At 45.2% G+C, this 26,740-nt stretch overlaps 1 protein-coding gene across 1 annotated transcript in view; it reads right to left on the reverse strand.

Annotated features, from left to right (window-relative positions):
• Positions 1-334: 334 nt before the first annotated feature.
• Positions 335-26,740, reverse strand: part of CIMIP2C (ciliary microtubule inner protein 2C) — a 66,533-nt gene continuing 40,127 nt past the window's right edge. The window contains exons 2-4 of the mRNA XM_078649976.1: positions 21,094-21,367; positions 16,239-16,351; positions 335-3,401 (exon numbers count right to left, since the gene is read on the reverse strand). Coding sequence (XP_078506102.1) covers positions 3,368-3,401; positions 16,239-16,351; positions 21,094-21,367 — 421 coding nt within the window. The 3' untranslated portion in view covers positions 335-3,367. The remainder of the gene's footprint in view (positions 3,402-16,238; positions 16,352-21,093; positions 21,368-26,740) is intronic.

Below are 26,740 nucleotides of genomic sequence, written 5' to 3' on the forward strand. Positions count from 1 at the left end.
CATCTAGGAGAGATACAAGCACATCATGATGATAGAGTTATTGACAACACTACTTTGGCTTTTAGCAGATGAACACTACAGAGATCAGGTACTCAGAGCTCTTATCTGACAGTGCTCAATTTAAGTCAGTTTCAGTCAATTATTGTATTTATCCGGTCCTTTCTGTGCTGAATGGAGCTGAAAGAAAGATGGTCACAAGCTGAAAAGGGCTGCAGTGAAAACTTGGGTATTGTCTCAGAAGTTCCAAATTAACACTTCAAAAAGAAACACTTCAAAATTATTAAATACCTCTCAAACAGGATAAGATCTGAAAATTTAATGAAATCAACAAAGGTTTGTGAATGGAATACTTTAATTTCTGAATAGGAACAACACTAGGTACATTGCAAAAGCCCCTTTCTAGGATGTGATCATCACCCTTCTAGACCAGGATTAACTGAAATATAGAGTAATCAAAATAAAAAAAAATGTAGAATACGGCTCAGAACACATTCTTCAGTCAACATTGTACCCAGGATGAGGAAGGAAAACACAACCACAATACAACAGAAAAGAAAGACTGGGGTAGAAATAGGGAAGGCAAATAACTACACAAAATTTCCTGTTTCAATGAGATGGAGTGCAGTTTTTTTCGGTACACTTTTCAAACATATCTTTACAGCAGGACATGTAAATCTAATATTTGTCCCAAGGTTGATAATGAATAAAGACATATTTAACTGACCACTCTTGCTATCTGCTTGGTGGCTTTGAGCGATAATGTTTCGGCGGAGGAATACTGAGAATATTCTGCAAATGCTGACCACATGCAGTGTTCTCCGTGAAGTAATGCTATATTAGTACCCCCAGGCATGTTCTTGAAAGCTTCCCACCTGCCCTTTTCGGTGCTGGAAATGGCAACATGTTGATATTTTGCTTGGAGTTTCCTGAACAACTCTATAGTAAGATGTATTAACATTAGGGGGTACAGAGAAATGGTAAGTAAAACTAAGCAGGCCACTCCCACATGCATTTTAGGTGAATATGAGTCCTGTGACTTTAGACTTTAAGTATCAGGGCTTTGGCAGACTGCTTTGGTAATCCTGTACCGTGTGTTTTTAACTTTAGCAATATATGCACATTTGTGTGATAATGTCTGCTTAAATTATTTGCCTGCTTAAGCATTTAATACTATCTAATAAAATGGATTGAGCAGTACTACTTTCCCCATTTATGAAAGAACACATTGTTTGATTTGTACTTCTCTGGGTGATTCCAAGTCACAAGAAGTCATTCTTAGAATTGCAGAGTTGACCTCTTTCTATACAGTACTTTATGCATATGTCCAATTAGCCTCATTCTGTAAATACTGTGTTGAATTGATCTGAGTAAACTGTGCTTTGCTTTGTGCATTATTGATAAGGATGTCGAACAGAATAACCCATTCTGTCTTTACTGCCACAAAAATGTCATGTCCATCATAATGTCATTGTGCTGGCCATAGCTGCCGGCCTAGAACTATGCCTCACTGGATGACCGAATGACAATGGGACCGATTTGCAGCGGATCGTGAATCTGCACGCCTACACGTACTATCCCTTCGAGGTGCAGATTTAAGCATTTCCCCAATTTACAAAATTCAGCTGCAGTGTGCCTGGAAAGCAGAGCCAGTTGCTGCTTTCCAGGTGTACTACTGAGTGGATTATGGGATCTTTTTAAAGGCTATAACTTTCAGAAATTTCAAACTTCCCCAAAAATATGTGATAGTCTCTGCCCATGAAGGTATGTGTCTTATAGAATGCTGTGCAGATACTCAATGTTTCTAGTAATTAAAAAAAAAGCCCATTTGAATACCATTGTTGAATAGAAAAATCACAGTGCGCAACACTTTTCCAGTGAAATATAAGTTCATGGTGCAAATAATGTCATATACCCTGCCAATGTAGGCTTACAAACTGAGGTGATGAGAGCATTAAACATCGCCATCAAGAGAGAGTTACACTCTAGTTAAATGCATGTTTCTTATACCGGTTCACACCAGGTTTTGAGTAAACCAACAGTAATATTGCTGGAACTTTCCATGCCCAGGCCAACAAAACAACTTCGGTAGACTTGACAACACCATAAGTGTTTGATTGAAATGTCTTTATACTTCTGATTCTAACAGATCCAGCGTTGTGCATATACAGTGACGTAGATTGATTAAGGAAATGTACTTTCCAGTGGATAAAGTAGTAACACATTCTAGTTAAGCTGACTATTCCTTCAGACTAGCCCCTAAAGTTTGAATAATGTCTGCAGCTTATCATGCATGATGACACGGTTTAGTTAAAATCATCAATCTATACATTATTTTCTTTAAGGCAGCAAGTAGGAAGTAAATAATGATGAAAGCACACCAAGCTATGTCAACAAAGCAAGCCTGCTTCAAAAAAGTCAATAATCTATGCGGGTCACAGTACTTGTAAAAAAGAGCTAGAACCATTTCGAAATATGCACCAAATATGAACAATTTCTAGGACAACTGGAAAGCTAAGGATTTCCAGATTTTGAGTAACAGTACTTGCGTAGACTTTCAGTGACAAAAATGCTACTCTAAGTGTGTGAACCATGTCAAAGTGGTAAACATCGTACATTCTGGCGAAGCGCAAAAAATTGATCTTCACAAAATTCAAGAAAACGACCAGTCCATATAGTTCATTTTCTTTAAAGTGAGGGTGTCCATTGTGCTGGTACTGAAGGCCAAAGTAAACATGAGTCACATATGATAAGTACAAAACAAGGGAAGCTGGGCACAGTGGAGTGTTGTAGACTATACAACATGCATTTGTTTTTCTTAACATGGATAAATCTTCATATGTTGAGTTTTCAAGAGAACTGAGGTTGCCAATCTTGATGTTTGGACTTCCTTTACTGCTATGCTATAATTTAGTTCCTGCTAACTGTATATTTATGAACGTCAAAAGAGTAAATATTCTAGTATGAAACATATCTCAATTGGTTTCAGAATTGACTATGTTGTTGAGAATGGAGTGGTACCATTACTTTTTTTAATGTTAGTGGTTGTGGCTTCTGCGGTACATTAACTCCCAATTAAATATAAGTATTCCTTTTTGCAATGATCAAGTGATTGATCGAATACATATTCTTCTATTCAAATAATGTCCCAAATCTCCAAACGAACTGACTGGGACAGCTCCCCGTGAGATTGATCTGGCCTTCACACCATCACCTGAACACTCTAGCTTTCCAAAGTGTCTGCGTTCCTGTAAAATCACAATACATTCCATCCACTGGGGGCGCCATGGAGACACTGCGAGTGGGGCAAATGCCGCTGTTCTCTTTGGGAGCCGCGGTCAGGGCTCTCCCTTGGATTCCAGTCTGAGCTTTACAAGTTTTGTGAGTGGTTTGAGTTTGATAACCTACATTAAACAAAATGTTAAAAAAAAACATTAAACAAAGGTTATAAAGATAATTTTAAAAAAAACAAGATTTAAATGGATAATTTAATACTTGCATTAAAAATAATAACAGCCAAATATGTGCAAAACAAGAATGGGCCAGAGTTAAAAATATGGCATAGCCCAGATAGTAAACACTTAAAAGCCACAGCTTGTCATTTGTTGATAGACAGTTAATTCAATAAGAATGGCAAAACAGGTATCCTGAATTTCTTTCTCCTCAAACATATGTTTGCTTCTCCATATCCATCTGTCAAACTTTTGTCATCCTGTATTAATCTTGTGTGACGAGTGCTCACTTCCTTTGGCTTCCCTTTTCCTTTCCGAGCAACAATATAAAGTTTGCTAACAGGTATCCTATTGTTAGGCTTCTTTTCTATGTTCTCCCAACTTATTATTACACCCCTACTTAGGACCCTGGTTCCATGTCCTTTGGTTTCCTTGTGCTCAAGCCCATTGGTTCCTTTTGGTTCATTGCCTGAATGAGACTGACAACTTTTCCCTGCCTGATTCAGGCGGGTTTGGGGGTTGGGTGAATGGGGATGGGGGGAGGGGGTTAGTGGGTGGGAAGTTTTACCCCATCCTTAAATATTTTTTATTTTTATTGCATAAAAACCAATTCCTTTGTGTTGTTTTTTGATGATGTTTAAGTTCTACATTGCATTTTAACAAGCTTGTACTTTGAGTCTTTGTGATATATACAGGGGCATAGCTACCAATAGTCCAGCAGATGCAGTGGAACCGGGGCATAGGTGTGGGAGATGCTCACCGTAGCCCAGTTTTAACAGTTTTTACTTCTCAACCAAATTGTGGGGCGGTCAATTTTTCTTCTTCGCATTAGGCGCTATGGCGGTCTTCCCATGACACTGCATACGGTGATGACAGAGCCGCCTTCCTGTGCATTGATTTTAGTAGGGATGAGGTCTTTGCCACATTGTTCAAAGTGCTCGCTCTGCATCCACCACCTACGATGCTCATGACAAAGATCCTGCCACCTGGACTTTCCCTTGGTGGAAGTAAACAAACTATTATCCTAAGAGAGGTGGACTTTTGAATTCACATCTAGGTATGTTACAAATAACTGTACATTCAACAGACTACAATAATTTGGATTTAATATTCTTATGAAGAAGACATTCACATCCTGGTGCATGGCACAGTCATGTTTCATTCTTTAGAAACTTGCACCACGTTTCTTCAGGCACATATTTGTGCAGAATTTAGATAGAAAGTAAATAGGAACAAAGTAATTCACTTGAAAGGTGCAAAACAAAAGTAGTCAAATTGTCATCATCATCAAAAACTAATGTATTTCTTACATTTTTCATGCCATTTTTCAGAGAATGTTGATGGGTTTAGACTATACCGCAGTGTTACATACTGTACATGTGATAATATCAGATGGAGGGTGCAATGGTCATACTAGGACGGAATTGCGGGGCTACATATATATTTGATCATGCTCAAGAAGTAAATACATCATATATGTGACTATACCAGAGAGAGATGAAGCAATGACCAGGCATTCATGGGCTGAACTGCAGTGCTAAATATTTGTCACTATACCAATCGAGGTACAAAAGTGAAGAAAAGAAGCCTGCACTGCTGTTTTACATACATGTGATCATTCTGAAGCGATGCCATGCAGAATATGCATTTCAGTGTGCTACATATAAGTGGTCATGCTAATAGGATGAAGGAATGACCATACCAACTGAGCTGCAATAGTACACCTAAGTGATGATTCCAAAGCGGCCAAGGATCTGATGTGGAGCAAGAAAGAATTGTCGGATCACGATCAAGAAGTGATCCTTTTGGGGAGAGGCTATGGATTGCGTGTGTGTTGACTGCTCTCCAAGGAGGTTAGCTGGATGCCGTCTTGTATGGTGGTGGGAGTAGGAGAAGTGACAGTTTCATGGTCAAATAAACTACAAATCTATACTTCCCCAGATCTACTTAACTTGAAGATGTTTTGGTAGTCCATACTGCAGGTGCATTATTTCTGTAGCCTGATTTTTTTTTTTGTAGAACATGTTTATTGGCATTTTATATTATTACATACATCACATCTTTCATTGCCGATGGTTTTAGCTTACAAGTGATCCTGCATGAGGACTTAATACTGTGACATACTAGCATAGGGGTTGAAGGTTGTTGAGCCATGTCACTCAGTCTATTAATTGGCGATGACCCTCACGGGTCTATGTCCATATACAGGTAAGCTTCACATATGTTACTCGCCTCGTCACACTGGGGATGTGAGGTGCATTGTCTCCCCGCACGTGAGCTAGTAGGGGCTTTGAAATATCAGCCTTATTCTAACTGGGAATAAACTTGGGGTGAAAAACTGGGGTGCACTGTGTCTTATATTATTTCTGTAGCCTGATATACTGACAGCAATATCGTGACATACCTATGTGTTCAAGGCTTTCATAGGAGTTTGGGGATGTCCCTCATGGGTCGATTTATTGTCATTTGGCCTCCTCACTTTGATTGGTCTTCCTCCATCTCCCTGTTCTTTATGCTTGAAGTTGGCTTTGATAAGTCGTTTAGGATATGGGACTGGAGGACCTGTGCTGACCGGGAGACAAGATGTTCGCGAGTCTTCAGAGCTCCTGAGACACTCAATTCCTGGCCCACACATGTGACCTGGGATGCAGAGAGATCGCCGCTGTTGGTGCCATTCATGGGAATTACAGAGCAGATACACAGGGTTTTATAGCAGCTTTTCAACGGTAGTGGTTTGATTGGCACGCGTTGGAAAGCCATGATGGAGGCAGCCAAACTTGGCTGGCTAGGTCAGAGACAGGGCCGCATGGGGCAGCATTTCAGTGGTGATATCAGGTTGCGTGCACTGCATTGCAACAGAGGAATTATAATGGAACAAGCCCCATAAGCCTGTCACCTATACCCGGGACAGGGCATGGTCCAGACTCTCAACAGAGGACTGGGCCAGAGCCCTGGAATCAACGACCCCCGCTCCCTCAGAGGATCCTGTCATAGCGGACAGCAATTTCAGGAAGTGGATCTCCAACTCTCTCGATTCTATCCTCCCTATAAAAACCCGAGAAGATAAAAACGGAAAGACAGGGTCAGCCCCCTGGTTCAGCCCAGAACTCAGAACCCTCCGCAAGGAATGTAAAAAAGCGGAGCGACTGTGGAGAAAGGACTAGCTCCATTCTAGTAAGGACGCCTACCGAAGGTCGGTGAGAGCATATAAATCTGCTCTGAAACTTACCAAAGCTTCTTACTACGACGAGAGGATAAAAAATGCCACCAACTCGGCGAGAGAATCCTATCTCATTGCCAAAGAGCTCCTAAAAATACCACAACCCCCTCACTTAACAGGACCCTTCCGGACAGGAGCAATGAACTTGCAAACTACTTTGACCCCAAAATCTCCCACATCCTAGCCTCACTCCCGCAGCCTAGCCAGCTAACCTACAGGGACAACGCTTCGCCTGACACCCGTCCAGGAGACACCTCTCACCCACAGCTGACCGCTTTTAGAGCGGTTTCACTGGACGAGGTTGGAAAGACTCTGGCCAAGGTGAAAAGCGGCTCCCCGTGTGACCCTGCCCCTATGAGATTCCTGAAAGCAGTTGCCCCTGCGATCGTGTCCCCTATCATGGAGCTGATCAACACCTCGCTGTCCCAAGGCTCCGTCCCTCCCAGCTGGAAGGGGGCGGTAGTTAAAGCCCTTCTTAAAAAACCTCAATTGGACCCCACCGATCTGGCCACCTACAGACCGATCTCGCTCCTCCCGGGCATCAGCAAAATGGCCGAAAAACTGGTCAACGTCCAGCTGTCCCAGTTCCTGGAATCTAATAACCTGCTGCGTCGGTCCCAAACTGGGTTCCGTCCTGGCCAAGGCACGGACACTGCCCTCCTCGCAGTCATCGAGGAGGCAAGGTGCATTCTAGATTCAGGGGGGTCAGTGGCAGTGATCCTCCTGGACCTTAGTGCAGCCTTTGACACGGTGAACCACCGTGTCTTGCTCCACCGGCTGGCCAGGGCGGGACTCAGGGGCACCGCGTTGGCCTGGATAGAGTCATTTCTGTCGGGCCGTTCGTTCCAGGTCTGGGATGGCAACTCCCGCTCTGATTCCCTGCCTCTGACTAGTGGGGTGCCCCAGGGGTCCTCACTTAGTCCCACCCTGTTTAACGCCTATATGGCTCCTTTAGAGGACATAGTTGCCCCCTTCGGCATCAAGATTGTGAGTTATGCGGACGACACGCAACTGGTCGTCTCGCTCTCACATCTTGACCACTGCCCAGACAATCTCTTGCACTGCCTCCAGGAAATCCACCTCTGGATGTGCGAGTCCTCACTCAAACTCAACGGGTCTAAAACTGAAGTCATGCTGATGGGTAAGAAATGGTCAGCAATTCCATCATCTGTTTGGCCCGTTGCTATGGGTGAGGTGCCCGCCCCGAAGAAGGAAATCAAGAGTCTGGGGGTCTGGCTCGAACCAGACCTGTCCATGAAAACCCAGGCAACCAAAACAGCGGGAACCTGCTTCGGACTCATGCAATCAGTCCGTAAGATCCTTCCGCTGCTCCCTCCTCCATCTAGGAAACTCCTGGTTCAAGGACTGATCCTTGCACGACTGGACTACAGCAATGCCGTCTATTTAGGAGCCCCCGAAACTACCCTGGCCAAGCTACAACGTACCCAAAATGCGGCTGCCTGGATGCTGATGAGTCTTCCCTCTAGAGCCTCTGCCAGACCAGCGCTTAAGGCTCTCCACTGGCTTCCAGTGCGAGAGAGGATAGAGTTTAAGGCAATGTGCATCGCCCACAAACTCCTCAACGGCCAAGGCCCCTCCATCCTGAGAGACATGGTCACCCCGTACAGAGCCTCGAAATCCCTGCGTTCGGACAATGAGCGTCTGGCTAATGTCCCTAAATTCAAGAGGGTTCGCACTGGAGGTCGGCGCTTTTCAGTAAAAGCATCCTCTAGCTGGAATTCGCTCCCCCGCTGTCTGCGGCTGGAACCCTGCTACTTACGCTTCCGCAAACAGCTTAAAACCCTTCTCTTTCCCAAATAAGCCCATTTCCTCTTTTGGCCAACGCAAGTTCCTACAGCGCGGGGATGCCTCCGGGTCACCAGGCACTCTAGAAATCGTTAAATAATAATAATAATAATAATAAGTCATGATCTGACAGAAGTGTACCCTTTAGGACTGTGCTCAGCCTGGGAGTGAGCTGGAGAAGTTAACCATGTGCCTGATGGCTGGCGACTGCCTGCTCTCAGGACATCAGGGGTAGGGCGGCAAAATTGCTATCCAATGGTGGATCTCAGAAAGCTGGCAGAAATGGGATATTGGTGAAAACTGGAGAGGATGTGCATTTACCAAGAAGCAAGGCAGACCCTGTGCTCCTCTCTATAGGCCCTCCACACAGATTTGAGTGATACAATATTTACTGTGGCCAATGGAGTGAAGAATGTAGAGGACAAACTGGAAAGTATGGCTGGCAGACTCTTAGTGCAGAGTATTCTGTGGAAATCGCAGAAGGAAAAATAAAGGCGGTGGACGGAGGGTCATTAGACAATGAGGAAGAGTTGAAAGAGATCCAGACCTTCAGAAGTGCAAAGGAGGCTATGAGAAAAGGTTAATGATAAAATGGAGAGGAGATGATGGACGACTTTGACTGCGAGTTCTCTGGGTACCTGCAGAAGTTACATTTAAGTCTTTATCATCTGCCCGGTCTGCAGTTGAGCCGGGGTTTGATGGGTCTGCAACATACAGAGACAGCCAGCGGAGCCACAGGTGGCACAGTGATGTTGTCTGGGAATTCAATGTAGAGTAGAGAAAAATCTATAAGAGTCAATCCGTAAAAATGTGTTGTTGCTATGGGAATAGCAATTTCTCCTCTTCCTGGACTTACACCATGCCGCAATGTCGGGAAAATGGAACAGCTGAACAAAAAACATGAGATGATTGCAAAGGAACTTGTAGCGCCTGTGGGAATCCAGTCAAATAGCATGTATGTTAAACATGATGGTAAAAGGTTTGTTGTTTAACAGTTTGAGTAGGTGAGAATCTTCTTGGACAATTTCATACCTGATAAGCGCTGACTTTCTTTTGAGTCAGCGCTTTTGAAAAAGCCTGGGTGTGCTCCTCTTAAAGGCAGGGTGGAGGAGAAGAGGACATTCATCCTATATGGTAAACAAGGTTGTGGGTTCAGTTTTGTCTTCACATTTCCCTGTTCTCCTAAAGCCTTTGAATATTAGTTTTACCTACAGAGATTATTGTGGTGTGAAGGAGTATACACACTAGGTATTTTTACTGATTCCTCTGGAGTTATACCACTAGCCTTGAAGTTTGTAGGTGGCAATTTGTGATTGTCTCACCTAGCGACACACATTTGAGTCTAGAATAGAAGACCAGAGATTGGTAATGGGAAACAAAGTTCTGCAGGGTTTCCAAGCATCTCCCCTACAATATGTGTCGTATATTGGAGTTTGACATTTACTCTTCTTCATCTAGAGGCCAGTGAGCTCTTTCAAGGTTGGGTTAAATGGCACAACTGCCTCGACTTACAACAAAGACTGGCACCCTGGTTTGGACCCTCTGGGGTTCCTTGATCTCCTTTCTAAACTAAAGCAGTCAATATGATACCAGATCCCCGATGACTAGAAATGAGTGTTATGTCTGGTGGCGTGAAAGGGCTCTCTATAGCATTTTCAGGTGAAAGTTGATTTTACTTAGTGACAGGTGTGTGTGTTGTTAGGAAAAGAGTTCTTGGTTACCCAGACTGCCATGTTTTCACCTTCTCTACTAGTATCTAAGAGGACTTTGTGGGTGGGTTGCAGATGGGCTACTAAACACCTGTGTCTTGGTTGTGGCACAGCTATGGCAAAGGTTATGTCTCATCTACTTGCAGATGGGCCTTATTCAGCTAGTGATTTACCTTTGCTATTCTTTTATGTATCCCATCCAAACATGGACCTTTTGTGCCTGCAAAATACATGTGGAATTGCAGCTGGTGTCGTGCAATAATGTCCTCTTAAGTATCACAACTCAAGGCTGAAGAGTGTAGGTGATTTAGAGGACACTTCATGACATTATGTAACAAATTCTACTTTGTTGCCTCTGGTCTGACAATAAGGAAGGGAGACAGAGATTCTGGTGCGTGCTCACCAGATCCTATGTTGCTGATGGGTTGATGCTGTCATGTATGGGTTGGGTCTCTGCTTCTAACATTCTATTGTAAACGTATATTATTGATTTACCTCGAAGTTCTATCACAGTCGGTTCCTGGTTGCTGCACAGGGCTGTCTGTGGTGAATAAACCAGTCTCCCCTTCATAATGGTTTCCTGGTGTTTATTTACTACAACAGTTTAGTGTTGAGTGGAAATTTACTCTGATCTCTGATAGAGTGGGCTGACAGCCCTGGACTAGTCTGCAGTCCAGTTGATGGAAATGAAGATGTTTCACGACTCAATGTGGTCTTGGAGGAGATGTACAGCATCGCCATTAACGATCTTGCTTAGAGAGCGGAGCCTGAATCTGGGGCTGTAGATCCCAATTTTGTCGGGGTTTGCTTTTGGCTTGTCAACAGTGTGGTTATCATTGCATTCCTAAGCACCATCAAGACTGTCTCCCACTGAGAGGAGGTGTTTCTTAGCTTCACAATCACCGGGGCCAGGAGATCGGTTTGGTCTTCCGCTATGGTTGCCAGGCATGGGTTAGTCGACAGGTTGAATGTTTTTATCTTGTCCTCTGCAGGAAATCCTTAAAGGAGGCTTACTAGCGTGCAGGTCAACAGGGATGTCTGATTTTTGGGGACGTAATCCCACCAAAGATTGTTTGTGGTTTTCTCAGCTGTCTTCCTGTATCCTCACGATCTTTCCTAGGAGAAGACCAAGAGATTAACACACTGTTGAGGAGAAGAGGGTGCAGCAGCTTTGGCAGGTTACAGTTTGGTCACTTCTTGTGCTGGTTTGCTTTTACATCTGGTCCAGTCACATGAAACTGCAGCCCTGCCTATCCACACAGACTGTCCAGTGATGTCCTCTCATGGGGAAGCCATTAGGTCATCTGATTCCAGGCCCATCGCTGCAGCAGTGGGCAGGAAATTGACAGCAGAGCGCCTAGAGATGGAAACTGTGTAAAGTGAGAGCAACTCCCTGTTCCACACCGTCAGGCATATCCATGCAAAAGATTATGTGCAGAAGCATTCAAGATGCAACCTTTCAACAGGAAAAGCTGCAAAGCTCAGCCTGATTTAGAGTTCGTTATAATGGGAAATTATCCAGATTCTGGAGGTAGATGCTAAATCTGCAGGGGGTCCTAAATTGCTGAACTTTTTTCACAGCAATCACTTGGGAAGAGCAGATGCGGCCAGTGGGTTCCCCTCAGGCCTGACATATTGAGAGAAAGCCTAACACACTGTGACACAAAGTGCTCTCCAAAAATGAAGGGTGAGTGCTGCTTTCCTGGAATATGCAGCCTCGGCTCCATGCAGCCCTCTCTGTGGCCTTTGCTGTTGCAAAGCAGTGTTGACGAATATCCCTGTGTAAGGCAAAAAGCTCCCAGGACAATACGATTAAAGATAGCTACACACACACAGCTCGGGCATAAAAGAATGCTGCAGCAACTGCAGGCCGAACCTGCGAGGATAGAGCGCGCATTGATCCGGCAGGGCACCGGAGCGCCGTGTGGGGCTCTGGGGGGCACGCGCAGACAGCATGTAATCAAACACCTCATTAAATCCTCTGTCCAGGTTTTCTGCTCGGGGAGCGAAAGGTCACACCGCGCAGTTCTGCATTAAAGTCGACAGGCAGCCCCACGGAATACCTGGGGCAGGTGGTGACGTCATTGGAGGGGGGGCAGCTGACATGGCTGCCTTGGAAGGAGGACCAGGCCTCACAGGCCTGGCAGCTGTTCCCCTTTCAGACACGAGGCTGCCTCGAATTTCAGGGAAAAGCGAACGGTCCAGGGATCATGGTCTGGATATGGATTCCTAAGGTACTGGAGGAACTTTACTCAAAGCTCTGCACCATTCCAGCCTCGTATTCACAAGTGGGGTTAAGGATGTGAGCATATGTTCCTCCCTTCCGAGCAATCTATTTTAACAGATAGGATAATTCCTTGTTATGACATAGCACAGTAGAACAGATGTATTTGAGTGAAAGTGGTTATTTTATTTTCATTCACCGCTTTGCTGATCCATTTCACTCTTTATAATGTATTTGATTAGAGGTGTTTAGAGAAAGGAGACAGCCGACACGTGTTTCGCCCTATGTGGCAGGTTGTGCCAGGGCTTTCTCAAGGCTAATCGTTATGTTCAATAATTTCACAGTCCTGGGATAAATCCGTAGTTGAAGTGCTCCCGCGGTGCACTTCAACTACGGATTTATCCCAGGACTTATCTGAAACCTTTAAAATTTTGGATGTTTCTACATGTTGCGTTGAAACAAATTGAAATGTATTCTACCCTCGTCAGACTGTAAGATTATTGAACATAATGATTAGCCTTGAGAAAGCCCTGGCACAACCTGCCACATAGGGTAAAACATTTGTCGGCTGTCTCCTTTCTCTAAACACCTCTAATCAAATAAATTATAAAGAGTGAAATGGATCAACAAAGCGGTGAATGAAAATAAAATAACCACTTTCACTCAAATACATCTGGACTACTGTGCTATGTCATAAGAAGGAATTATCCTATCTGTTAAAATAGATTGTTCGGAAAGGAGGAACATATGCTCACATCCTTAACCCCATGAGGCTGCCTCGAGCAGTGTTGAGACAACGGGCGCCATGTTGGAGTGTTTCATTTGTAGAGCACCTGTACAGATATTGATTCCTTCTACTGCGGCTCGATGCAGGGTACCGCTAGGCCAGATAATATTCCCTATTATCACTGACCAGTGGCAGAGAAGGTGTTGCTGATGTTGTGGCAGTAAAGGCTTGTCTCTAGCTATGGTTTTCTGCTTTACATATTAAAAAATAGCTCAACAATTCTGGGGCCAAATTACAGATAGGGCCCGCTTTTCCTGTTTGCGCCGTGGCATACCTATAAATAGGTGCGCAGTGTGCAAATAGGGAACGTGCGTGCGCCCTATTATGAAAAATGCGTTGCCCTGAGGCCAGTCATGAACCGGTGCTGCCTTGGAGGTAGCACATGTAAGTGAAACACGGAGTGGCTGCTTCAAAGCCGCTCCGTGTTTCACTGTGCACGTGGCAACCCACATGCACTTTTAAGAGGAGAGATCTTCAGCAGGCGGGGTGCAGTGAGATGTCCGAGGGGTCCATAAGAGGCTCTTGACCCCCTTCAGAGGGCTGCCATTAAGGGGTGATTTGGCGGTGCGCCACCTTTTTGTGGTACTCTTTCAGAGCTTCTCCTGACAGCTTCTTTGCCTTTGCATCCGCGTCCGTAATACAACGCTGGCTCAGAGGTAGGGATTCCTTCATTTGCATAGGACCACACCCCTACGCAAATGAGTAAACGCCCTTTTGAGATGGCGCTGGCGCTACATGTGCGCCAGCTCTATCTGTATTACAGAAGAGGCCACACCAGCTTCTGTGGTGCCTTCTGTGATTCCAAAGTGCCCCGGGGGCACACAAAGCAGCCATCCTAAGCAATGACCATATATAGGGAGGACCAAGTGTCTGCATTTGACTAGACAGGTATTGCGCAAGTACTGTCTTCTGATGCACAGGCAGCTGGCATGTAGAAATCACATGCCGCCATATTGTATCACGCCTGTGGCACGTATCACATCTTTCCTCTGCTTAGTTATATGCCTAATTTTGTCCTGTCTGGTCAACAAAGCCTATGTATTCGTTCATGACAATGAAGAAATCACCTTGTTACTGTATTCTGATTGGATGTGAGTGTGTTTAACCCGTCTTTTGTGGTTTTCTGGCACAAAAGACCCGGTGAAATTCTGTGCTTTGGGCATCTTGCTATTTTCGCTTGGGCTTCCGTGATCATGTATAAATGGCGGTCTATGAAATGTGACAAGTTGTCTGTGTTTCTTTTATTTAGCTTCCACATTTCCCATATGCCAGACACAACATCTAGAACAAAACACTGATGGATACGGGACTGTGCCAGAAGGATTAGGAACACCGCGTCATCATTGATTATCAGAGGAGGGATGTAGTATCCTGTTTGATTTTACATGGAGTCCATCTTGTATTGTTTACATCCTGTGATATTCAATGATGACAGGGCCTGAGAAATGTGATCAAAAGTCTAATATTAATATTAACCTCAGACACCAATGTACCCGGCTGAATATTTTGTAATTCAGGGTTCGCGCAAGGACACCTCTTGGGACATGCATTTGAACTCCTGGGCTTTAATAACTCCCTTATGGCCATTGTTTTAAACTGCCACACATTAACCCCTTGAGTGCTCGTGACGGAACCCCTCCGTCACAAGCCACGGACGCGCTGTGCTGGTGACGGAGTGGTTCCGTCACGGCGCGCCCGCCCACGCTGCCGTGATTCCGCGCCTGCGCGGCGGTTTTATTGAGCGGGCGGGGCCGTGACGGAACCACTCCGTAACAAGCACAGCGCGCCCGTGGCTCATGACGGAGTGGTTCTGTCACGAGCATGGCGGCACCGCACCGCCCCCCCGACACCCAGCGCCGCGGCGGAATTACCGCCGCTGCCAAGGGGTTAAATAGTTGAGCAATGATAGAGGGGCTGGGATGCGGAAAGCATCACTAACGTCACATTGCACAGTTATCGGTGCAACTTCCTTGTCTCCCATCGCACAGGCACCAACATTTTATCTTTTTAAGCGTTTTCAGACTTTTTTTTTAAATGGCTCAGATGTTTTACTTATTTTTAATTCATTTCTAAGAGCTTTTTCATAGAGCAGACAAGGCCCTTCCCGTCATCAGATTCTGAAATATACACCACAGCTGTCAAGTTGCCTGCTTTTTTTAATTCTATTCGCCGGCCTAACAGACAAAATGTATCTCTAGACTTTAATGGAGTCACCCGCTCTTCAAACCTACATCACCTTCCAAAACCTTGACCTTAAAGGGATCACAGTCAAACACCTCACTTCACCCGCATTTCTGAGGCAAGAGGCAGACAGGTGTAATATGCAGATCATTAAATATAGAGCAGATATACAAGTGAAAAACACTCTTTATGCAAAAAGCATGAATGATGAGGGGAGGTAGCGAGTTGGTGCAGTAGTTCAGAAACAGAAAACAAGTAGAGAGTAGCCTACTTGTTAGCCTGTTCCAAGAAGTAAAAGAATCAATGTGCAAGCCAAGAGAAAGTAAGGTGCCTTGGGTCCCAGTTGGGTGATCAAGAAAAGCACAGCCTAGGAAGGGGTGTTCAGTATGGTGTAGAGCAACCCACAGTACTCATAGAAGCGGGGCATTAAAGATGGTGGGAGAGGTAATATACCACTATAACTGGAGAAGACTTTGAATGTTCATCCAATGTCATTATTCGGCTATTAATCAAGCAATCAATCAGAGGTTTGTATAGCGCAGCTACTCACCCGTGAAGGTCTCAAGGCGCTATGATTCTCATGTTATCACTCCTTCAGTGCTTGTTACCCAGATCCGAGCACACCACTAAACACCAGTTTATTAAACAGAGTAACATCAGACATGTGATGTAACTTTAAGGATAAATGATGAAGACACTGCCCAGAGACTCTCAGCGCTTTAGAAGGGTGGGCTTAAGCAAGTCTACCAAATTAGTTGTTTTGTGAAATGTTTGAGGGAGTATATAAGAATCAGTGACCAAATCTTTTTTCTAATGGTGCGTAAACTTACAGAGAAATCTCACTAGGCGCAGTGATACTCACAGTTGTTGTGGTAGCGGATACCCCTCCCGATTTTTCACGGGTAGCACAAAGTATGGAACTTGGGGCACGGTGCCGGTCTTATCTCGGTAATACTCGCGGTGTTTTTGAGTGAGCTGCAACAGAAACAGAGTTGAAACACGTCAATCGTATAAGGACCTTTGGTGCTGACAAGCCGAGGCAAAATTGAGGACCTCCACCCTTAATGCTGGTCAAATATATTTGAGAACAATTCTTTAATATTGGTGGATAAGAGAACTTAGTAAATAGCTTCTATTCTTTATTTCTTAAAGACTAGGTAACAGGAAAGCCCTGTGTCACTGTTAATCCAATGTTTTTAGGTCGAGCAGACCTAAAAAGCATGCGAAGCATGCTTTTGTCTGAAAGATCTTTTGCTGGCGTGTCTGGGGGAATGTGAGACGGTGTACAAGCACGAGCCTCTGCCGTCTCCGATTTGCCCTCGAGGGCACGCACGTCGCCGTGCACATCCCCTGCCTGTGATTCTCACCTAAACACGCAGTCAGGCACACACGCAGGCAGGCACACACACAGACGCAGGCACATACAAGCGCACGCACACACAGCCACACACGCACACGCACATGCACCCCCCCCCACCACACACAGCCACGCACGCACCCCCACCACTCACGGGCGCGCACACACACACACACACACAGATACAACCCCCCCCTCCCACTCACCGTGCTCTTTCTGCCTCGTCCGTGTCCCTCTCTCCCTCGGCAGCCATAGGGTGTGTCTCGGCGTGGGAGCTCCACAGCGCTGGTGGTCACTCGGGACGGGACCCGGGACTTCAGCTGCCTTAGCACCGGGGCTCCCTCTCCAGCAAAAAGCGCGCATGCGCGGGCAGCCCCCGCCCTCAGTCGCAGCCCAGTCCTGAGAGCTGCTTTCGGTTTCGCTGTAACTCTGTCTGATAATATTACATTAAATCCACGTACACTGTACGGTTTACGTACGTGGTATTTTTGTACATAGATTTTCCGTTTGTTCTGTTGACAGACACCCGTAGACCCGTTAAGAACTTTTGGTTTCCATTTTCAGGACTGATAAAAATATGTTGGGTGTCCGAACTTTTTCTATATTTCTTTTCAAAGGAATGAGAAGATATCCGTGCATCTCCCAACCTCTGATGAGTCTGGCATTACCCAAGAACTTTGTTTTTCTTTTTTTTGCAGTTTTATATAGCACAAATTGCTTATTGGAGCACTTTAAAAGAGCACCAGTTACACTACCCAAGAGGCAAATCCATTTGGTTTCATTTTTTTAGGCACGGTGAGATTAAGTGACTTGCCCAGAATCACAGCATGTTGAACCAGGTGGGCGGGGTCATGCCGGTGCTCAGCAGCATTTGCAATGCAATAGGTCTCGAAATATTAAAGTTTGTGCTATTGGCATTGCTAAATAATGCAACACCAATAGCTTAAACTTTAATAATGCGAGACCTATTGCATTGCAAATGCTTGTTGTTTCATGTTCTCAAATTCTTTCTGAGCAGACCTGTCCACATCAGAGTATAGGTCGACCCTGAAGATAGGAATCCGAGTTCGAGTCTCGGCAGGGACGTTCAACATCCTGTGATTCTGGGCAAATTACTTAATCTACCCGTGCCTAACAAAATAAAACAAAAAATGAACGTGTGTGTCTGTAACGCGACTGGTGCTCATGTAAAGCTGGTTCAGGACAGCACATGCAGACAGGGAGGGGGCTATCTTATTTTAATAGCCAGCTGGGCCCAAAACAAAGGCCTGATTTAAAAGGCTGTTAACCTCCCTTTTGTTCAACTTTCATCCTGACTGGGAGCTATCTGGAGCCTAACACCTACACACCAATGCAATTTATGGAAACATAGGTACACAAGTTGTTATCATTTCACAAATACTTAAGCGAAGCTATTAGAGGCAGGTTTTTAATTTTGTTTAACTCCTTATGTACGAAGTGTGCTTGCACTGTAAAAATGCGAGCTGTATCTGTCTGTATGAGTAATTACACAAATATTGATTTAACTTGCACCTACGAAACGTATTTATGTAATTCTTTTGTGGCACCACTCATCCTAGTATTGGGTGTCAGAGCGCGCTACAGCACATACATGGACACAATAAATCATACAAGTGTGTAAATCAATGTACATGAACTAAAACATAACAAAATGACAGTTATAAGGTGTTGGAATCATGTCTTTCCATATTGTTAGACATTTAAAGTTAAGAGCTTCTGTTTGGGAGAAACACAAAGTCAGTATATGAAATGAAGCACAGCAGCCCATGACACACTGCTAGATTGCAGGCCAACCTGTCCCTTCACAGACAGTCACTGATGGGATGGCTAGGGACAAGCCGCTTGCAAATGAGATTCCAGTAGCCAATCAAAACGGTCAGCCAGAAACACCATTTCTAATTGGTTGAAAAGATGATGCATAATACACCACGCCTGATGTGTGATCATTGATGTTTGCGACTTGCAAATTGAATTAAATTGTGAGTCGCAATTTGCAAGTCGCAAACATCAATGCACAACAGTATCAGAGACACTGTTTGCGATTCCCAATGGGGTCGCAAATTGCTTGCCTCATGCATAATAATGAGGCTGTCGCAATTTGCGACCCCATTGAGAATGGTTAGCACTCCCAGGGATGGTGGCCTGCTGGGGTCAGCAGACCACCATGTCTGGAACTGCTTTGTCAATAAAGCAGGTTTTTTAAAAAAAATGCAACCCGTTTTCCTTAAACTTTTAAAAAACAAAAGAAATTAAACTTTTTTAATTTTTTAAGGGCAGGTAGTGGTCACTGGGACCACTGCCAACTCTTAAAAAAATGTTGCACACCCATTCACAAAGGGAAAGGGATCCGCTGGGGACCCCCTTCCCGTTTGCGAATAGTTTACCACCCTCTTAAAGAGGGTGGTACACTACGAGTGTTTTGCGACTGCAAATGAGGTTGCAAAACATCCTTACATAGGGTTCAAACTCGCAATTAGGAAGGGACTAAGCATGGGCGGATTTTGCGAATTGGCAATCCGCGAAATTTCGTATTTACGGATTCGCAATCCGCAAAATCCGCGAACTCTCGCGAATTTTGCAGGTTCCTTTTTTTTTTGTGTTCGCAAGTGTTTCTGCCATTTCGCAAGGGTTTTTTACCAGTTCGCAAATGCGAACTTACTTGTCGGGTAGCAAAGGTCGCGACCATGTTGTTTCTACGTCTTTTTCATCACAGCACCTCTGTTTCACCACTGCCACCCTCTGTTTCACCACTGCCACCCTCTGGCTCACCCATGCCACCCTCTGGCTCACCCATGCCACCCTCTAGTTCATCACTGTAGATTATGGGGGGAAAAGCACACCTGCCCTGCCTCAACTGACATGAATGAATTAGGGGCTGATTAATGTGTCACTGAATTTGAACTTCCAGGCTGGCACCTGCTTCCTTATCTGTAATTGCTTTCTGTTGCAGTGTAATTTTTTTAACAGGACCTTTGTTGTATACTTGTAGCTATTCTCTGAGCCTGCTGTGAGGGTCAGAGCAGGGTCATAGAATAGTTGCAAGTAGGCAACTGAACTCTGAAGGGGCCCCTCAGGAAGCACTACAGGGAATGGTTACTAATGATAAGATTGAACTTTTGCACCTGCTGAGTGCTTTCAGTTTTGCAAAAATCCAAATATCCAGCAGCATCTACAAAAAGTAATCCTTCCAGGCACTACAGGGAATGGTTACTAATGATAAGATTGAACTTTTGCACCTGCTGAGTGCTTTCAGTTTTTCAAAAATCCAAATATCCAGCAGCATCCACAAAAAGTAATCCTTCCAGGTCAAGATCCAAATCTAAGTGACCAGCACATGAAGAAAGCACTGGGAGGAGCCTGCTGGACAGGAACAGGAAGTTGGAGACTGTGGGGCACTTCCTTCCTCCCCCCTCCCCCCCAAAATGGAAATCCTTGCAAAAAAAAAGTGCAGGCAAATGTCAACCTGAGGAGTTATTCTGATAAAAATCATAATGTTCAAGGTTTATGCTGCCTGCTGGTGGATTTCTTGTGCGAAATTGTAAATTTTGCAATCTCGCAATTGCAAAATTGTCGCTGCCCGCCGCATCTACGTGTTCGCAAGTGTTTACTCCCGCAAAATTGTATAGTATTCTAGTTGGCAAGTGCGACCAAGCAAAAAATCCGCTTCGCACGGATTTACGAATTTTCGGCAAGTTCGCGAGAGTTCGCGGATTGCGAATTTGCCAAAAATCCGCAAAATCCGCAAGCGGAACGGATGTTACGCCCATCCTTAGCAGGGACGCCCTTGGAACGCTCCCTCCTAATAGCGAGTCGCTAACCCTATGTTGCGAGTGGCTATTTATTACATTAGCGACTCGCAAAATAGAGTTGGTACATTGGGCTCCCTTTTTTTGCGGTTGCAAAAGGGCAAAATGCCCCTCTGCGACCGCAAAAAGCGGTCATTCATCTGGCCCCATGTGTGTTGATATCATGCGTGCCGTGGGCCAGTAATACTGGGAGAGACGTAACATTCCTAGCGGGCTCAAACATCCCGAAAGCGGGTCAGATGTAATGCTGTATGCATAGCTGATGCCAAGGTAAGATACAGAGACTGTATCTCTCTCCATGCCTGTCCTATTGTTCTTGTGTTTCACCACTAATTCTTTCTGTCCTTTCCCTCATACATCTTTTTTTCTCTACAAAAATATAAAAATAAATAAACAATAGGGGCTAGCTATACATACATCAATGTATACACGACTATTATCCACTCTTGGCTAACCCTGTAAAAGCGGTTGTGATTGTATTCTTAATAAAATAATAACATTTTTAAAAAAGGAACAGAAAGTAAATATCTGACCTTGTTGAACTCGTTCAGCTCCTCCGTGCGGTTGTAATCCACGCTGAACCTGGTGACCGTCGGGGCGTGACGCCATCTCTCCCAGGTGCGTGACCTGCTCCCCAAAACAAGGTCAGGGTCGTTGGAGTACACGGTGGGGAACTGCCCCCCAGTGGAATAGGGGCTCTGGCTGTTGCTCAAGGCGCTGGACCGGAAGTCCTGGAAGTACTTTGCTGTGGTGTTGCCATAGGTGTCACCAAACGAATACACTTTGGTTGGGACATGCCCTTGATACCTAGAAACACACAAAAATATGTGATCGGTGCCACTCTCAACAAAGTGGCGCTCATTGCTGTGTTTTTACCACAAATGAATACGTCTCGTTTTTTAAAATATTTAGAAACACAAAAAAATAAGAGAACAGTCTATTTTTTTCCATTGAGAAAATAAGAAGCAGACATTACAAACACTTTTTAATAAAACAATAATAAACGAGAGAAAGGGACAACGCCCGAAATTTCCGCCAAGAAACAGCCAATCACTTCCAAGTTCATAGTCATAGCTCAAGGCGTGCCTCTCAAAATTCACTCCCCTAATCAGAAAACTTTAAAACTCTTTGCTGCTCAAGAGTACTTATCCCATCAGGGTACCCACTCGATTACCCAGGAAGCTGCACACTCCTGGTGTGATCCTCTACCTATGTAAAACACCCGTCCCCCTTCCTCATTGCCAGAGTCATCGTAGTCAACCAGACTTCTGGTGAAGGTCATTCGGATGGACACTACTGTTGCGTTATTAGTGTATGTACAATTAAGGAACAAAAAAAATCTAATTAGCCTTCGAACTAAGGTGACCAAAATGGCCCAATGAACATATTTTTCTAATATTAAGGAAAGCCAAAGTGATGGAAAAATCACATTATATGCAGCCAGTGTTAAAAGGGCTGGTAATGTGATTCGCACAATAGTTATATAGATTTATAACAATTGGGGAACTGGGTGAAAGTTAATGGCAGTTTGACAAGGAATCTTGTGTCACTTAGGGCATTTATTGTTATTATTTTGAATGTTGAAACAACAGAGTGTACAGCTCCTAGGAGCAGAGGTGCACAGTCAGCAGTGCGACCTTCCTGGTCCAGGTGGCCTCAGAGCATCAGGGGTGGAGGCTTGGGGTGGTAAGATGTTGAGGAGAGGCGCACAGTCAATAGTGCCAGCAGGTGCAGGTGGCCTCAGAGCATCAGGGGTAGGGGCTTCGGCTGGTAAGAGGTTGAGGAGGAGAGGCGCACAGTCAATAGTGCCAGCAGGTGCAGGTGGCCTCAGACCATCAGGGGTAGTAGGGGCTTCGGGTGGTAAGAGGTTGAGGAGAGGCGGTGTGCGCACACTTCAAGAGGATTGCGTGAAGGGCAGTTATCTAAGCAAAAAGAGTGATGGATAATCAAGAGGCATGAGGATGCTTTCGAAAGGGGCAAGAAGCTCGAGCTGGCATCCTTGTGGTCTGTAGAGGAGTTCTGGAAGCTTTTTCTTCAAGGTGGCAACTCTGCTCTTGAGGGCAAAGAGATCCCGCGTATTGGTAAACGGCATAAGACTCACCAGGAAGAGTGACTGGATACATTGAGTTTAACTGACCAATTCACAATATAATATTTTTTGCCAGATTACCTTAGTAAGAGACACATATTATGACTGTCGCACATTTGAAATCCTCCTTATAACCTGTAAATGCCTTCATCACATGGGTCCTCGCTACACGACCAGGAAAATCAGACCCTGTTCACCTGCGCGAGATCCACGCAGCGGGACACGGTAGAAGCTTGCTGTCTCACGATACAATCTCAGTTCACGAGGTGGGGCGCGTCTCTCCACTTCAGTTCAGGTACCGGTTCCATGGACGCCTTGCCTATTGGTACCAGGTTCACACCTACTCATGTGGGCTTCAGAAACAAAAGGTGAAGACCCACTTATTTGGCTCTACAGTACCTCGGCCAGCACCACCAAAACTTCTTGGGCTTTTAGGCGCTTTACAAATGCTGCCGCTCTCACTCACTCACTCACCCACTCACTCACTCACTCACTCACTCACTCTTAATATGTGCACAAAGTTGTGCTCCTGTTAGGAAAATCCACGGCACAGGAAGGCTCTGGGAAATGTTGGTAATTGCAGCGAGTGGCCACAAATACAAATAAACACTATTTTTCAAAGGTGGAAAACATGTGGCATCATGAATATTATTGTGTTTCTGTTCTGAATCCCAAATATAGAGCATTGCATACTGGTATTAGACTTGGTAAATCACCAGGGCCCTTAGCTAAGTTACTTTCTAAACTATATCCTCAAGGCATGGTGTTACACAGTTGGCAATAGCTGCACAAGTTGAAATATATTGGGATGAAACTGGGGAGTGGAGACATAGGCGGTACATAACGGAGTAAGGGAAGAGGTGAGAGCCAGGAGAGTTTGTGAGACCTTCTTTTAGAAGGCGGGCGAGGGACCTATCATTTTTGGAAAGCACCTGGCTCCCTGTGGTGTATTCAGCTGGTTCCAGAGGAAGGCCATCTCTAGTTTGGAGGTGACACGTGTCGGTTCTGCTCAGAAGAAGGAGGGTACCCTTCACAAACGGCAGGAGAAAGCGAATGCCTGCCTTGGGGATACTGTGTTAGATCGAATGGGTGAGGTCTTTCCTCTGGACATTGATGGATCATTGAGAGTGAGCAGGGATACTTAGCTAGGCTAGCCTTTATGTACCTCGTTGACAAATTCCCGTGCCTAAAATCCGGACCAATGTAAGATTCAGGAGGCTGTAGGTGCACGGAGAGACAACTGAGCTCTAGCGTTCATCGTTACACTCAGTTGGGATGGAGGAGGCCTTAGGGAGGTCATCGCTGCTGGTCTCAGCCTCACCTATAGGGGGTGGTATGTTTGACCGGGTTGGAAAGTTCCTGCTTTCCTTTGCGTAGGCTTGACCGGGTTGGAAAGTTCCTGCTAAACCTTTGCGTAGGCTTGACCGGGTTGGAAAGTTCCTGCTAAACCTTTGCGTAGGCTTGACCGGGTTGGAAAGTTCCTGCTTACCTTTGCGTAGGCTTGACCGGGTTGGAAAGTTCCTGCTAAACCTTTGCGTAGGCTTGACCGGGTTGGAAAGTTCCTGCTAAACCTTAGCGTAGGCTTGACCGGGTTGGAAAGTTCCTGCTTACCTTTGCGTAGGCTTGACCGGGTTGGAAAGTTCCTGCTAAACCTTTGCGTAGGCTTGACCGGGTTGGAAAGTTCCTGCTAAACCTTTGCGTAGGCTTGACCGGGTTGGAAAGTTCCTGCTAAACCTTTGCGTAGGCTTGACCGGGTTGGAAAGTTCTTGCTAAACCTTTGCGTAGGCTTGACCGGGTTGGAAAGTTCCTGCTTACCTTTGCGTAGGCTTGACCGGGTTGGAAAGTTCCTGCTTACCTTTGCGTAGGCTTGACCGGGTTGGAAAGTTCCTGCTTACCTTTGCGTAGGCTTGACTGGGCAGTGTGCCATTGACCAAGATATTGTTGTAAAGACATTTGAGAATAAGGTTAATGGGCCTGAGGGTTAGTTCACCACTAACTAAGATCTTTAAGAGGTATTTTAGAATCAGGTGACTTACATTCTTGTCTGTCTACAGTGAGTATTACCGGGCCACTCCCTTCCCTCGTCTCAGGGTTTACAGACTGAGGGTGAATCGTGCTCAAGAAATAGAAAACCACACTAGCCCTTTAAATATGAAAGACATATTAGCCCCTCCTCTTTACAAGGAGATCCGAATGCCTGACCTGTCATCTGGAAGTCCTGTTTGTCTGTTTCCTGTTTCCAGCATCCGGTGCAGCTCTGAATCCAGGCCTTTTCCTTACTTACTTTGTTGCTTGCTGTACAGTTTTTCTTTAGTTCAGGGTGTACTGGGGAAAGGTTCTCTTACTCTGCAGTCTTTTTTCAATCGCATCCAAAAATTAATTTCATTTCTTTATTCTATGACAGCCAGGAAGTTTATATCCTGTAGATCTAGCGTTCCCCTGGCCCTTGAAGGGGATGGGCACACTGTACTGGTCTGTGCCAGTGTGGGATTTTTCTAGCTGTGTGCACTTGTGTTTTGTCTTTGTAAATGTATGAACCTAGATATCTACCTGGTGTAGCATTTGTCTGGTACAACCTTTTGTTCTCCATGCCTGTTTATTGTTCTCAGGATGCGAACATGTGTGATCTTGTTCATCTGTTGTCAGTTGTTTGTACTGGTGCCTTTGCTTGCTTATCTCTGACTACATGTTCCTTCGTTTGAACATGGCCTGGCAAGGAGGATGAATGGCAGTGGCCAGACCTCCAGTTTTTAGACTGCGGTACCCCTCCAGCCCTTCACAAACCTGCCAACCCTCCGGATTTAACCAGGAGTCTCCTAACAAATGTTTCAGTCAATAACAGTGTCTTTTTATCCTTCTTCAGCATAAAGCATCCTTGGGCACAACACCATGGGGGAAACCAGTGTCTTCTATTTTTTACTTCTAATTTCCCTCTTTTGTGTTCTCAGATGTAGGCCTGTATGAAGGGGCCCCCTCTAGGGGGCTAGGGTACCCCCCAGCATCCTCCCTAGCCTGTGCGTCATGTTGTGGGGAATCACTGAAGACGCTGAGCTCCGGGAAGGGGAGGCAGCACCAGTGCAGGCGTGAGAATCCCTGACCCGTACCTTGCATGAAAGACGTATAGGTTGTGCCAGGGAGCCCTCAGGATACCTACCCCTGCCCCACCATTCCCCACTATGGGTTTCCATCCCTTTAATTAAGGTGCAAAACTGCCAGTGGCCCTGGCGGAGCCTGGCAGGTGAGAGTTAGGGAGTAGCCCTGGATGTAAGGGGTGGGAAAACACTCAAGTATGGTGTGTGGAGTGTGGGGAAAATACGTTTCTACACCTGGAAAACCATTTCAAGTTGGATGAAAATAAGAAAAACTTGAAATAAGCTAATGCCCATTTCTGCCACACTTACACTGATGAATTACAGGCAGGAGTAAGTACTGGGAGGATGCAGGAGTCCATAATTTATGAGTACGCCTATAGATTTCTTAGAATCCCCTGCAAGGCAGAGGTCTACACACTTCGGAGAAGTCGTACAATGCACAGATTTCTGAATCTCACTCGTTTTCTTTCAGATAAACCCCATTCTAATAAAGAATTGTTATTTAAAAACAATATTTTTTGCAAGCCTGACAGCAGAGCATCAGAGAGAAGTCTCTTAAGTCATTAAAGTTCTTCTGTTCCTGAAATGAAAGTATCCACCCAGGGCACATTGGGAGAACACAGCAATAAAGGATTGATTGTGCTGCAGGCGCTGTTCCCTCCACTTGCTGCTCTCTGCTGCCTGGCCATGCATGAGGATGAAAGTAAGAGGAATGCAAGAGCAGGTAGGCAGCAGGCACAGCAGGAGCTGGAGTAAGTGTTTCAAAAGGTAGGAGATGGCCTGAAATGTTTACTGGTACTCAGCTATATCTATTAACGGCATGAATGCCAGTCTTGATCACTGGGCATGACAACGTAGCCGTATCGAAGGCGGTACAGCCGTGAACCTCCGCCCTACCTGGGACACTGGGTACTCGCCGCAGTGGAATGTTGGACTCCCAAGTCTCTGTGATTCTGCAGCTAAACATATATGAACCTCAAGGAGTGTGTACAACATGGA

The sequence above is a fragment of the Lissotriton helveticus genome, chromosome 6, assembly GCF_964261635.1.
Source record: "Lissotriton helveticus chromosome 6, aLisHel1.1, whole genome shotgun sequence".
Classification (NCBI taxonomy): Eukaryota; Metazoa; Chordata; class Amphibia; order Caudata; family Salamandridae; genus Lissotriton; species Lissotriton helveticus.